The 13,470-nt window shown below is 38.6% G+C and overlaps 1 protein-coding gene across 6 annotated transcripts; it reads right to left on the minus strand.

The window, feature by feature from the left end:
• Nucleotides 1-1,270: 1,270 nt before the first annotated feature.
• LOC112508668 (glutamate synthase 1 [NADH], chloroplastic) lies at nucleotides 1,271-11,771 on the minus strand. 6 transcript variants are annotated; one of them, XM_025113355.1, is made up of 22 exons: nucleotides 11,065-11,771; nucleotides 10,865-10,984; nucleotides 10,166-10,279; nucleotides 9,897-10,049; nucleotides 9,691-9,791; nucleotides 9,512-9,608; nucleotides 8,945-9,054; nucleotides 8,708-8,811; nucleotides 8,371-8,550; nucleotides 7,954-8,297; nucleotides 7,807-7,877; nucleotides 7,249-7,718; nucleotides 6,299-7,168; nucleotides 5,830-5,984; nucleotides 5,392-5,553; nucleotides 3,700-5,307; nucleotides 3,340-3,564; nucleotides 2,986-3,254; nucleotides 2,604-2,909; nucleotides 2,245-2,512; nucleotides 1,842-2,099; nucleotides 1,271-1,757 (listed from the first exon to the last, which is right to left on the minus strand). In XM_025113355.1, the coding sequence occupies exons 1-22, from the start codon at nucleotides 11,449-11,451 to the stop codon at nucleotides 1,500-1,502; spliced, it is 6,630 nt and encodes a 2,209-aa protein (XP_024969123.1). In that variant the 5' UTR covers nucleotides 11,452-11,771; the 3' UTR covers nucleotides 1,271-1,499. The 6 variants fall into 6 exon arrangements, with proteins under 6 accessions (XP_024969123.1, XP_024969126.1, XP_024969125.1 ...); XM_025113360.1 differs by lacking the exons at nucleotides 1,271-1,757; nucleotides 1,842-2,099; nucleotides 2,245-2,512 and having other exon boundaries at nucleotides 2,754-2,902; XM_025113358.1 differs by lacking the exons at nucleotides 9,512-9,608; nucleotides 9,691-9,791; nucleotides 9,897-10,049; ... (1 more) ...; nucleotides 10,865-10,984; nucleotides 11,065-11,771 and adding an exon at nucleotides 9,390-9,452.
• Between the last annotated feature and the right edge of the window lie 1,699 nt (nucleotides 11,772-13,470).

The following is a 13,470-nucleotide window of genomic DNA, read 5'->3' on the forward strand; positions in this document are numbered from 1 at the left end:
CAATTTTGTGATTATGAATGTTCAGATTGTAGATCTAACCAAAGGTTGAGAATTGGTCTTACGGGTCTCATGGAAAAACCTTGGTCTCACATGATCCCAAGTCTATATATATATATATATATAGGGGAGCGTTCAAATAAAAACCACCTAATTTGTACAAACCGTACAAATTTCATTCAACTAATCATAATTTTTCATTTTGTTCATTTTTTTGTAATTATGAGAAGTTGATTAATCATTTTTATTGTGGATGATGTTAATCATGGATATTATCATCTTCATTATTTTAATTTTAGAGAAATACATGAAACAATGTCATTAATTTTAGAGAAATACAGGAAACAGTTTCATTAAGTAGTATATGAAACAATTTCATAACCATATATGAAACAACTTCATCAAAAAAAGTATTATATGAAACAATTTCACAAGATTAAACAATTTCATGAAAAAATTTCATAAGATTAAACAATGAAATCGACGAATGAGAGTAGTTTTTACGGTTTTTACAAATTGGAGTGGTTTTCATTTGATCGCTATCAAATTTTACCCATTAAAGATAATGTTATACACAAAATTCAATTCTGGTAAAATCCCATTTGATTGACAAAATTCCTAAAATAAGAAAATTAGGGTTTTGAGCTCCAAATCCATCAATACTTGGAAAAGACCGTTTAAAAACTATCTCCACACTTGTTTCATCAAAACCACAAAATACCAAAATTTTGCCTACATGGTCAAAATCATCCAAAAACATAAATACTTGAAAAGGAAACTTTGAGAAAGAAAAATACATCATTTAACATATATATGATTTTGTAAAAGTGAAGAATCAACTCATAATACCCGACTTTGATGAAAACCCAGAAAATCAAGAAAACTTGTAGAGGGAGATGAACACTCGTAGATCTTGAAGACTAGACTTGAATCCTTGACCTAGATGAGGCGTAAATGCTCCAAAATCGGAGTAAGTGAGAGGAGACGAGAAGGTTTGAGAGGCGGAGGGTGTTAGTGGTGAGTAAATGCGGGAAAGAGGGCCAAAATCGGCTCTCTAATGTGCAGACCAGTGCCTCCCACGGCTTCTTTTGCGGCTTAGGCCACAACATTAGTCGTCCGCGCCTTTTAGACCAACCAAAACCACACAGTGAGTTACGCGGCCTTGCCCGTGTGGCCATCCGCGGGACTCATTGTCCAGCTCTAAACTTCTCCTTTCACTTGGCTTAACCAAATTCCAAATGCATTTTGGATGAAGATATATTCAAAAGTAAAATTGATGAAACAAAACAGAGCCATCTGTACATTTATTTCATCAAAGTTCAAACAAGCAACAACCAAGAAAAAAACAGAGGCTATAAACAGCACAGCTTATTCATTCAGCTGCCTGAACCTGAACCTGAACCTGAACCAAAACTAAACTTACTTCCACACCCACACATATTCATTCATTCCCCAACCCTTTTTCACCATATAACCCACCCAACTAATCTCTATCTTTTTCACTATGCCCTAATTGCCTCTTGTTCTTTCTTCCCTGATTCTAACCACCTGCTTTCACCTTCCTTTCCATCTTCCACCAGAAACTTATCCACCTGTGCCGCCACCTGCCGCCCTTCCGAGATAGCCCACACCACTAGAGATTGCCCTCTCCGGCAATCACCAGCAGCAAATACACCTTCCACATTCGTTGAAAACCTCCCGTATTCCGCCTTCACGTTTGACCTCTTGTCTTTCTCCAACCCCAGTTTGTCCGCAATTGTCTGCAAATACCGCCCGTTTAGCAACTAAAGTGATTTTAAGAAAATATAACGATTGGATGTACTATATCAAAAAAGAATACTTACCGGCTCAGGACCAAGGAAACCCATGGCTAGCAAAACCAGRTCAGCTCCGAGGATCTCTTCAGAACCCTCGACTTCTTTAAACTGGAACCGTCCACTCTCATCCTTCTCCCACTGAACACGAACCAACTCCAACCCTTTCACTACTCCATTCTCGTCACCAATRAACCTTTTAGTCAATACCTCRTATGATCGTGGGTCTTTGCCRAATTTTGTAGCAGCTTCCTGGTGTCCATAATCAACACGGAATACACGAGGCCACTGTATGCCAAAAATATCAACACAAAACAAGACCTTGTTAGCTAAATATCGTTGTAAATACAGAACGTCTATTTGGGCATTTAGAGATATTTGACGTCCTAATTTTGTTGYAGTGACTCATATTTGCACACAAGATTTGACAAACCTGTGGCCAAGGGTTGCCTGGAGCCCTGGTTCGTGGTGGCTCAGGAAGAAGCTCAAGATTCACGATGCTGGTGCAACCATGTCTTATAGAAGTCCCGATACAATCGGTACCAGTATCACCTCCACCGATCACGATCACCTTCTTTCCCTTTGCAGAGATATATTGACCATCCTCAAGATTGCTATCCAACAAGCTTTTAGTATTTGCATGCAGAAATTCCATAGCAAAATGTACTCCCGATAGCTCTCGTCCAGGAACAGGAAGATCCCTGCAAAAGTACATTTCAAGTTGCTTTTAGTATACTGGTAGAAAATATCGACCACATTTCAGAATTTCGTTAACAGCTTCTCGTAACGCACCTTGGCTTTGTTGAACCCACCGCTAAAATAACGGCATCGTTGTCTTGACGAAGACTCTCGATGGAATACGATGGATCATTTCCCACATTGGCATTAACCACAAAATTCACACCTTCCTTGGCCATAAGGTCAACCCGCCTTTGAACCACATCAATTTTGTCTGCTTTCATGTTGGGAACCCCATACATCATGAGTCCACCTATTCGATCAGCACGCTCAAACACGGTCACCGTGTGGCCGATCCTGTTTAGTTGATCAGCCGCAGCCAAGCCAGCTGGTCCACTCCCAACAATCGCAACCTTTTTTCTGTTGGATAAGGGAATTTTCAGAATACCCAAATATGAGAAAACTGTAGAGCTGAAGAAAAAGTCAGGAAACGTACCCTGTTCTCTTGACAGGAGGTCTAGGCACCATCCACCCTTCCTCGAAGGCCTTGTCGATAATCGAGCACTCGATGCTTTTGATCGAAACGGGATTCTCGATGATACCGAGAACACAAGAACCTTCACATGGAGCTGGGCACACTCGGCCGGTGAACTCAGGGAAGTTATTGGTCTCAAGAAGTCGATCTAGTGCTTCACGCCATCTATTTTGGTAAACTAACTCATTGAATTCGGGAATTTTGTTGCCAAGCGGACAACCAGAGTGTTCCTGCCATTGTTTTCGAAAGACAAATTAACTACAACACGGAAAGGATGTAATACAATCAGCATAACGAGGGAAAGTAGTTCCTTACCTGATGGCAAAAAGGCGTACCACAATCCATGCACCGTGCAGCTTGAGTCTTCACGAGTGGCCCAGGTTTTGTCTCTTCCATAACTTCCTTCCAATCATTCATCCGAACGGTAGGGTCCCTGTAAGATACTCCCTCACGCTCGTATGCAACAAATCCACGGTGTTTAATGGCATTATCAACCTGAGATGGTCGTGTGACCAGTTCGACCTCTTCAACCTCTTTGACCTGAAATGCCAAAACACTTGCTGCTTAATGGGCTGAATAGGCTGAGGGGTAAAATAGTCATTTATATCATTTAGACTGTTTATCCAGCACAACCACCGAATAGCAATTCTGTTCATAAAGGTTAAGAAGATTTACCTGATTGACTGTTTCATTCACCTGATTCACGGCCACACTTGACTTGGCTGCCAACTTCTTAAGTTCTTCAAAAGCATCTTTCTCCTCCAACTCGTCTTCTTCTCTAATATCAGCTTCTTCAGCAGCCTTCTCTGCAGCTTTTGTTACTTTCATGGCAGCCAAAATCCGCTTATAATCCCTTGGGAAGACCTTAATGAATTTAGGCAAAAGATTCTCGAAGTCAGCGAGTACTTCTTTTGCTAACTGGCTGTTTGTGTGTCGTTGGTGTTGCTGTATCATCATTCTCAGAGTCATAATATCCTCTTCTTCCTCAACCTTATCAAGATCAACAAGCTCTGTATTACATCTTGACCGGAACTTCGAATCGACATCAAGAACATAAGCAACTCCACCACTCATGCCAGCAGCAAAGTTCCTCCCAGTTTTTCCGAGCACAACAACAGTTCCGCCAGTCATGTATTCACACCCGTGATCACCAACACCTTCCACCACTGTTTTAGCCCCAGAATTACGAACACAGAATCGTTCGGCTGCCATCCCGTTAAAATAAGCTTCTCCACTGGTTGCCCCATAGAGAGCCACATTTCCGATCACAATGTTCTCTTTAGGATCAAACCCACTACCTTTTGGAGGATAAACGACAATCTTGCCACCTGACAAGCCTTTCCCAACATAATCATTGCTATCGCCTTCGAGCTCAAGCATTATTCCCGGGCAAAGGAAGGCTCCAATACTCTGACCTGCACTTCCGTTAAGTTTGATATGAATGGTATCGGCTGGAAGGCCTGCCAAATGGTAACGTTTAGTTACTTCATGGCTAAGCATTGTCCCTACTGCCCGATTAACATTGCAAATTGGTGATTCGATGTATACAGGAAGACCCTTTTCTAATGCAGGTTTCGCAAGCACTATTAACCGTTGATCCAGAGCCATATCCAGACCGTGATCCTGTTTTTGTACACAAATCTGGGCAGCATCTGGTCGGATGTCAGCAGCTGGTCGAAGTAATAAAGACAGATCAATGTTCTTTAGTTTCTCATTGTTTTTAATCAGGTCTCTATCGACTTCAAGCATATCAGCACGTCCCACCATTTCATTAACGGTCCGAAAACCCGTTTCAGCCATGATTTCCCTCATCTCCTCTGCTAACATGAAGAAGAAGTTGATAACATGTTCGGGTTCCCCTGCAAATTTTTCACGAAGAACTGGATCTTGGGTAGCAATCCCTACAGGACAAGTGTTCTTATGACACTTCCTCATCATGATGCAACCAAGTGTGATAAGAGGAGCGGTACTGAAACCAAACTCCTCAGCCCCAAGGAGAGCTGCAATGGCTACATCTCTTCCAGTTTTCAGCTGACCATCTGTCTGGAGAACGGTTCGACCACGAAGATCGTTTGCAACTAGGGTCTGATGCGTCTCAGCTAGACCAAGTTCCCATGGGAGCCCAGCACTCTTGATACCCGTCCACCTAGAAGCACCCGTTCCACCATCATGACCGGAGATCAAGACATGATCCGCATGGCCCTTCACAACTCCGCTAGCAATAACTCCCACACCAGCTTCGGAAACCAACTTCACACTTACTCGAGCAGATGGATTCGCATTCTATAACCACAAAGTGTCAGAAATTTTTAACAGATTGTGCAAGAAACAAAGAAATCCAACTAATGCAATTGACTACATTATTACCTTCAGATCATGAATCAATTGAGCAAGATCTTCGATCGAATAGATATCATGATGTGGAGGGGGGCTAATTAATCCAACCCCGGCTGTAGAATTTCTCGTGATAGCAATGTCGCCAATAACCTTGTGTCCCGGAAGTTCACCACCTTCACCGGGCTTTGCTCCCTGTTGACAATTAGTTCAAAATAAGTAATGTAATCATTCGACATATAATAAACATTCTGGTTTATGTTTAACCTCACCAAATGCCAAATGTGGGTATGACTTAAAGATGCAAAGTCACCATGAGGTGCTTTGCAGACTCAGCATCATCTGTCCATTAACATAAATTCATAAACAAGAGGGACGCCTGTTTCAACAGGAATACAGGGGGCTAACGACAATCTATTTATTTAACTAATAGGGAGACTCTCGGTTTAGAAAACAATAGAGAAAATATACCTGAGCCATCTTTATTTGCAGTTCATCAGCGTTTGTAAGGTAATAACTAGAAACTCCAAATCGTCCGCTAGCAACCTGCTTGATAGCACTTCTCTTTGGATTCATCGAACCATCGGGAAGAGGTACCAAACGAGATGGATTTTCACCTCCCTCACCTACAGAAATTTTTTCAACAATAAATCCGTAAGCTTTCAAAGATGTAAGAAAACAAAGCTTCAGATATTTCATGTCTACCTTAACATCTTGTTCTCAAAACCCTTTTTTGAAGGAAAAGAAAGAGGGAAAACCAAACAAAAAAGATATCTTTATGACAAAAATACCCTCATAAAGACAAGTGAGAATAACAAATATAAGGCGTATATTTGTAAAAATGACATATTTCCTAGAACATGAAAACTTGTCTCTTTTCCTTTCATTCCCGTCCCTTTCAAGAACACAAATATAAAGATAGAATTTTTCAGGTACATACCTGTGTTAGATTTGCCTCCAATTTTGTTCATAGCCATGGCAAGGGTGGTGTGTGCCTCCAATGATATAGAGCCGTAACTCATGGCTCCAGTACAAAATCGCTTAACAATTTCACTAGCCGGTTCAACCTCTTCCAAAGGAACCTTAACACTTGCTTCTTTAAACTTCAACAATCCACGCAGATTGCAACTTCTGTTTAATTCATGTATACGCTTTGCATACTCCTTATACGCAGCAACACTGTTACCCCTGGCTGCCTCTTGCAGCTTTGCTATCGCAAGAGGGTCGTTCAAATGAGCTTCACCACCTTTTCTCCAATGATAATCTCCAGGGTTCGGCAAAGAAACCGCTTCTGCACTGTTTGGTGGAAACTTTCGTGATGGAAATCCTAAATCGTGCAATTGAAGTGCGTCCCCAGCAAGAGCTTCGAATGTTGCTCCTTCAACTCGACTTGGAGTACCAGCAAAACATCTTTCCATTACTTCTGTTGATAACCCAACTGCCTCAAAAATTTGTGCACCCTTATATGAAGCCAAAGTTGATATACCCATCTTGGCAAGAACCTTCATCATTCCGTACTGACTTGCTTTATAGAATTTCTTGACTAACTCGTCCTTTGAGTGGAATTCACCGTTAGATTTTGGTGGGATCTTGCCATCAACCTGCATCCTCCAAATGGCTTCCACGGCCAAATACGGACAAATAGCATCAACTCCAAATCCAACCAGCGTACAGAAATGGTGTACTTCGCGTGGCTCGGCAGATTCTACCATTAATGCAACTCTGGTACGTTCAAGCTTCTTAACTAAATGATGGTGGACAGCACCAACAGCCAAGAGGGAGCTTACTGCGACGCGCTTTGATGAAAAAGCTGCATTATATTAACCAAAAAGGTTAAATTATTGAACACATTTTAAATCAAATGCATAATAAGATAGTTTCATGTGTTACCTCTGTCAGAAAGCACAATTGTAGTATAACCCTCTTTGATGGCATCATGTGCCTGAGAACAGATCCTATCTAGGGTCTCCTCCAATCCCTTTCGACCAAGTTCTTTTGGGTAGGTTATATCAAGAACTTTGCTTCGCCACCCTCTATAGTTCATATTCTTAATGGACTCCATCTCTTCAATAGTCAAAAGTGGTCCTTTTAGAGAGAGTCGATGGCATTGCTCTTCTGTGGTCTCTGTAAGATCGCCTTCTGGTCCGACCATGCATTCCATAGAAGTTACAATCTTCTCCCGGATAGGATCAATAGGTGGGTTTGTTACTTGTGCAAACATTTGCTTGAAATACTCGAATGTTAGCTTCTCTCTGTTAGACATGACAGCCAATGGAGCATCGTTTCCCATTGAACCAAGGGCTTCAACACCATCTTTTGCCATTGGAAGTAAAAGCATCTCCAAGGATTCAACTGTGTAACTGCATAATTAAGTCAACATTTCAAATTTTCAATCCACGGGCAATAAAAATTCAAGAAACAAGTATTTGAACCAAAAAGGATCCATACCCAAAAGCCTTCAATGGGGCCAAGAGTCCCCGAATACCCATATTCTCCATGTTATCATCCTCGGGAGATGCCTTTAGATTAAAATTTTGAAAAATTAATATAATTCTGAAGAAGAAAAACTTATGACAAGAAAGAAGAAAGGCTTACTTTTAATACTCCTCCAATTGCAGGGATGGCCCTGCCAGCTTTATTAACAGATTCAACGATGTTCCTTAATTCAATCTTTTGCTGTTCAAGCCACTTCCCATATGGTCTTGATAGTGAATATTGTTGTTTCAAGGCTTCATCATCTACAACGGTATGTTTCTCAAAGTCCACAAGAAGCATCATCCCAGGATTAAGTCTACCTTTCCTAGAAACGTCCTCGGGTGGAATATCAACAACCCCAACTTCACTTGCCATCACAACTCGCCCGCTGTGAGTAACATAGAAACGACCTGGACGCAGCCCATTTCTATCGAGTGTAGCTCCAAGGTAGCGACCGTCAGTAACTGCACATGAGTTTCTAGTTAAGCACAAATTAGATGTTTCGAGTAACCGCCAAGAGTGAAACGAAAATCATACATGAAACTAGAGCAGGTCCATCCCATGGCTCCATTAAAGCCGAGAAATATTCATATAAGGCCTTCCTTTTAGGATCCATATTCTTGTCGTTTTGCCAGGCTTCAGGGATCATCATCATAACAGCTTCAGGAAGACTTCGACCGGCACGCACTAAAAGCTCGAGAACACCATCAAAAGCACCTGAGCAAGAAAAAAATGGTTAATACGACTACCACATCAAATCAAATGTCGGGAATGTCTAAAAAGCAAATTGGTCTAAGCAATATCTAAAAAACAAATTGGTCTAAAAGATATTTGTAACTCATTTTAGTGGTAAATCAGACATATTTGTTCTTACCTGAATCTGATGAACTCGCATCTACAATGGGAAGAAGTTTCTTCATCTCGTTCTTTGAGAGGCCAAGCTCCTTGCATTTTAGAAGGCCTTCACGTGCCTTCATCCTGAATAAAGAAACATACAAGTTCATCATATAGAGCTACCAATTGATTGATAAATATATATAGACACACATGCATACTCACATACATACAGAGTTTAAACAGAAATGGATAGACTGCAAATTGGAGGACTTACCAATTAACATTCCCCCTAAGTGTGTTAATTTCTCCATTATGGCCAAGAACACGCATAGGCTGAGCACGGTCCCAGCTAGGAAAAGTGTTGGTTGAAAACCGAGAATGAATCTGCACCGAAGAACAAAAAACCAAAAATCTTCAATCAGTGCCATCTATAATGATGTCAAAACTCAAAACAGCGATCAAGGTTTGTATCTTGGATGTCAACAAACCACAGCGCCAGTAGTAAACATCATGTAAGCCCTACACAAAATTTCTTTCAAAAACTGTTGAATGGAAGTTTCATCTTCCGAGTAAAACACTGCATCAAGTTTTTGTAAACATGATGTACTTCTTAACGAGGTTATTTACCAACTCACCACCAACCAACGAATCCAATCCAGCATCCAATCCAAATTCATAAATTAATCAAGGGAGTTAAAGAACTTAAGAGACCATCGTACTTCAATGCCTCAGAAGTCATTCCTCAACCTCGCATCTCTCTCCCGTTAACCGGTTGATCCAATGCTGTTGTTAAGTATAGAGTCAGCAGACAAAGAATCAAGTGTATAGATTAAATAGTTACCAGGGCCATGTAGCTCGTAAACCTTTCATTGCCAAGATCTGCATAATAATACTCCTTCAACTGGTTGGGTTTTAACTGACCTTTGTATACAACAGTTCTGCAACAAAATAAATTAAATTTTTAACAACCCTTTATAAGTATAAATATGAACAATAATCAACCAGAACTAAAGAACAAACCTAGATGATAAAGAACATATATAGAAGTCTTTAACCGTGCCATGTTGAAGGTTCAACGCAGCCCTGATAGCTACCATTGAAACCCTCCTTAGTATGTACATCTGCAAATAGCAATCAGTAAACAATATAAGCATCATCCATATTAAAAATGAACAAAAAACCTAAAGTTTTGAACTTTGGTGGTAATTGGTGAAGATCCTAAATACCTGCTGCTCGAAATCAGCTTTTGATCTAGAAGTGGGTGTGAGAAACACTTGTTCTATGATGGGTTCTGTTTGTATAGCAGACTTGCCCAATCCAGAATTTTCGGTTGGAACAGAACGCCAGCCAAGAACGGTGTGCCCAAGTGACTCGGCAACCTGCAAATAGAATCATGAATTTAAAAACAAATGCAGCATAAAGATCAAGAAACCCTTTGCATAGGAGCAAGTAAATTCAAACCCCATTACTATTTCTTCATTTAAAGTTAAGATACCTTTGTAAATACAATCTTGCTTTGCTCCCTTCTGGTATCCGAAGTGGGCAAGAAGAACATGCCGACGGCATATTTCCCAGGTGGTGGTAACTCAAATCCTTCATCTTTGGCCACCTGGTGATGCAAAGCATCCAGTAATATGAATATATCAGTAAATTAAACCCAATAAAACAAATAATTCTTTTGATTCACCGATCAAAACCAAATCTACACAACCCAATTTAACAGAAATTTAAGCTAAGACCTCTATTTTCCAGTTTATTAAGATGGATGATCGGTTTCAATGTTACCTTATTTTGAACCATTCACCTCATTATATTTTTTTTATTAACCTAGATATCCAACCCGCTATGCGAACCGACTAATCCCAGGACGACCAACTGCTTTGTCCGGAGTCACCGCATTTTGAACCGTCATGGTCACGAGGATTTTTTTTTCCTCCTTGGATTGGATTTGAAACTGAGACCTCCTGCTACTACTTTTGATCTTTTTAGAGCCAAAAGCTCAAATCAATCAGACCCACCCTTGGGGTTAATTCACCTCATTATTTTAATCTCATATCATGAAAATTTGTCGATTAATCACCATTTACATTTTCACCCACAAAATGAAGTCATTAAATGGTCAGGATGAACAAAGCTATATATAGAAAGATAAATATATATATATATATATATATATATGTGTGTATATATATACCTCCTTGTAGAAGTCATGTGGAAGACCGACGAGAATTCCGGCACCGTCGCCGGTGTTAGTTTCACATCCACAAGCACCTCTATGTGACATACGCACCAACATCTCAATCGCATCAGTCACCTGAATCAGATCCCACAAGTAATTCAGTCATCAATTTGATCCAAAAACTTCAACATAAAAATAAATTTTCAAATACTTACCGTTTTTCGGTTACTTTTGCCGGATAATTCAGCAACAAAGCCGACCCCACATGCATCCTTATCAAAGGATGGATCATAAAGCCCTAATGGCTTCTCCGGCACTAGCGACAAAGACGACCGAACCACCACCCTAAGCTTCGGGTCACGACCTGGACCATCCGATTTCCATTGATGGAGCGTCTCGGAAACCGACCCGCGTAGCAGCCTAGTCCCGTAGAATTTCTTCCCTAACAGACTAGACTGTTTAACAACGGAACCTCGACTCGCCCATGTCCGGCTCCTTCCGACCCCAATCCGGGCTAACCCGTTTAACGGACGGGTATTAAGAGATTTCGTCAAATCCGGGTCGGGTAGAGCATGAACAGCATGATTCAAAGCCACCGACATTATCGAAATCCCACAATCTTCTGAAAAAGTTACACTGATTCAGATCCTTTCAATAAAGAGCTTTCGTGAACTGTTCTTTATCAGATCTGAACCGATGTCAAATCAGTTTTGGAAGAAGAAATGATTCGAAAGCAAGCGAGCACCCACTTCACCTCCGACTGAGATTAGAGTGGGAAGCAAAAGAAAAGAGCGATTTGGGCGGCGTTTGAATTTGGGTTCCGATATGTTCGTTCAAAAGGGATTGTATATGATTCAAGATAAAACGAACAAAACTAAACAACCGACGTAGCAGGGCGACGGCTATGGATATAGATACAACACACACACACGCCAGACAGAGAGAGAGAGAGAGAGAGAGAGAGAGAGAGAGAGAGAGAGAAAGATTTCTCGTCCTCGACGAGGTGGGTAGCGAGTTACTTTTATAGAGGGAGAAGTGGTAGAGGCAGGGGGGTACCAGCTCATCTTCTCAACAAGGTGCCATTGTTGGGTGTGGGACCCATTTAGCAATCGCCACTTTTAGGGTAAACTTTCTACATACCTGCACTGGTGGAATCTAAACATTTGTTTAAATCAAATAAATGGTCCCTTATGTTTTTAAATCATATATAATTCTTAATTTTTAATGATTTTTAATAGTTTTTGTCAAATACTTTATAATATCATACAAATACGTAAACCATTGAATGAGAACAATAAAAATATATTACATAAAATATACAGAAATACAATAAATGCTACCCATTAATTCAAATATGATTATTTTATTTCTAATAAAAAAGATTTTTTATAATAAATACAAATCAATTTAGGAATTTTAAAAGCAAAAGTACAAAATATTGTGAAAAAATAAGATCATTATAATTTTAAGAAAATTGTACAATTTTAACTGGTCCTATAAATAACTTGTATTCAAGGACATCAAATGTGAGGGACATTTTTTAACTCATTCATTGGTTAATGCTAACAGAGAGTTAGGTATCAAACACAGAAAGGTACATGGAAAAAAAATACTGATTGGTTGGTTTTAATGGTTTATTACCTGTTATGGAATTTACATATAACTGGATATATTTCGAAAATAAAATTTACCAACCTTGTAGTGCAAACACCTATTTAGTATTATTTTAAAATAAATATTATATTATTAATTACGATAATTATTCAATCTAGATATTTAATTAAAAGCATCTTCAATAAATGGTCTATAATTTCTCTAAAATAAAAATTTATAAGTTAATTTTCTTTTAAATGTTATATTTAATTATAATATATTCTTTATTTTAAAGATTTTAATATTAAATATTTTATAATTTTTATCATCTGAATGTTTTTTTAAACTCTATACAAACTAATAACTCAATCTATAAATGGAATTAAAAAAATCATTTTCTCTCGACATATCAAGTTTTAAAGAATTCTTTAAACTTTAAGTTTTCTTTTATTTCTGTATTTTAAATAACAACGCAGTTAGTTTGTTAAAACAAAATCTTATTTCGATATTCTAATTATTATAAAATAATTCTTTTTATTTCTTATTTAAAAAATCCGTGGATAATTTGTTTTTTTTTTTCCAATATAATTTACATCAAATTAAATATTGTGACTTATTTATCTTTTAATACATTATAATATTAAAAAAAATAAACAAATTTTGGAAGATAAATTTAGGAAAAAAATAGTGTATTATTTTTAATTTAATTAATATCTTAAAGTGATATTTATCTTTCATGTGAAGTTAGCATCGATTCCGTAATAAAAATAGTTATGGCCACGGAAGTTCAAATTTTTTGATTCTTGACTACCCGTAAAGCAAGTAACTGTCTTGCGATTAGTCGGCTCGCATACCAGGTTCGATATCCAGGTTAATAAAAAAATTAAGTTTTTATTAAACTTTTTAGGATCCCATTATTTTTATGTTTTTATCATTTATATTATTTTTTATAAAAATCAATATATATAAATACACATTTATTTATATCTAGAAAATACTATCACTTTAAATATGTATTTATTTTTATA

The sequence above is a fragment of the Cynara cardunculus genome (assembly GCF_001531365.2).
Source record: "Cynara cardunculus var. scolymus isolate 2C chromosome LG 3, CcrdV1, whole genome shotgun sequence".
Lineage (NCBI taxonomy): Eukaryota > Viridiplantae > Streptophyta > Magnoliopsida > Asterales > Asteraceae > Cynara > Cynara cardunculus.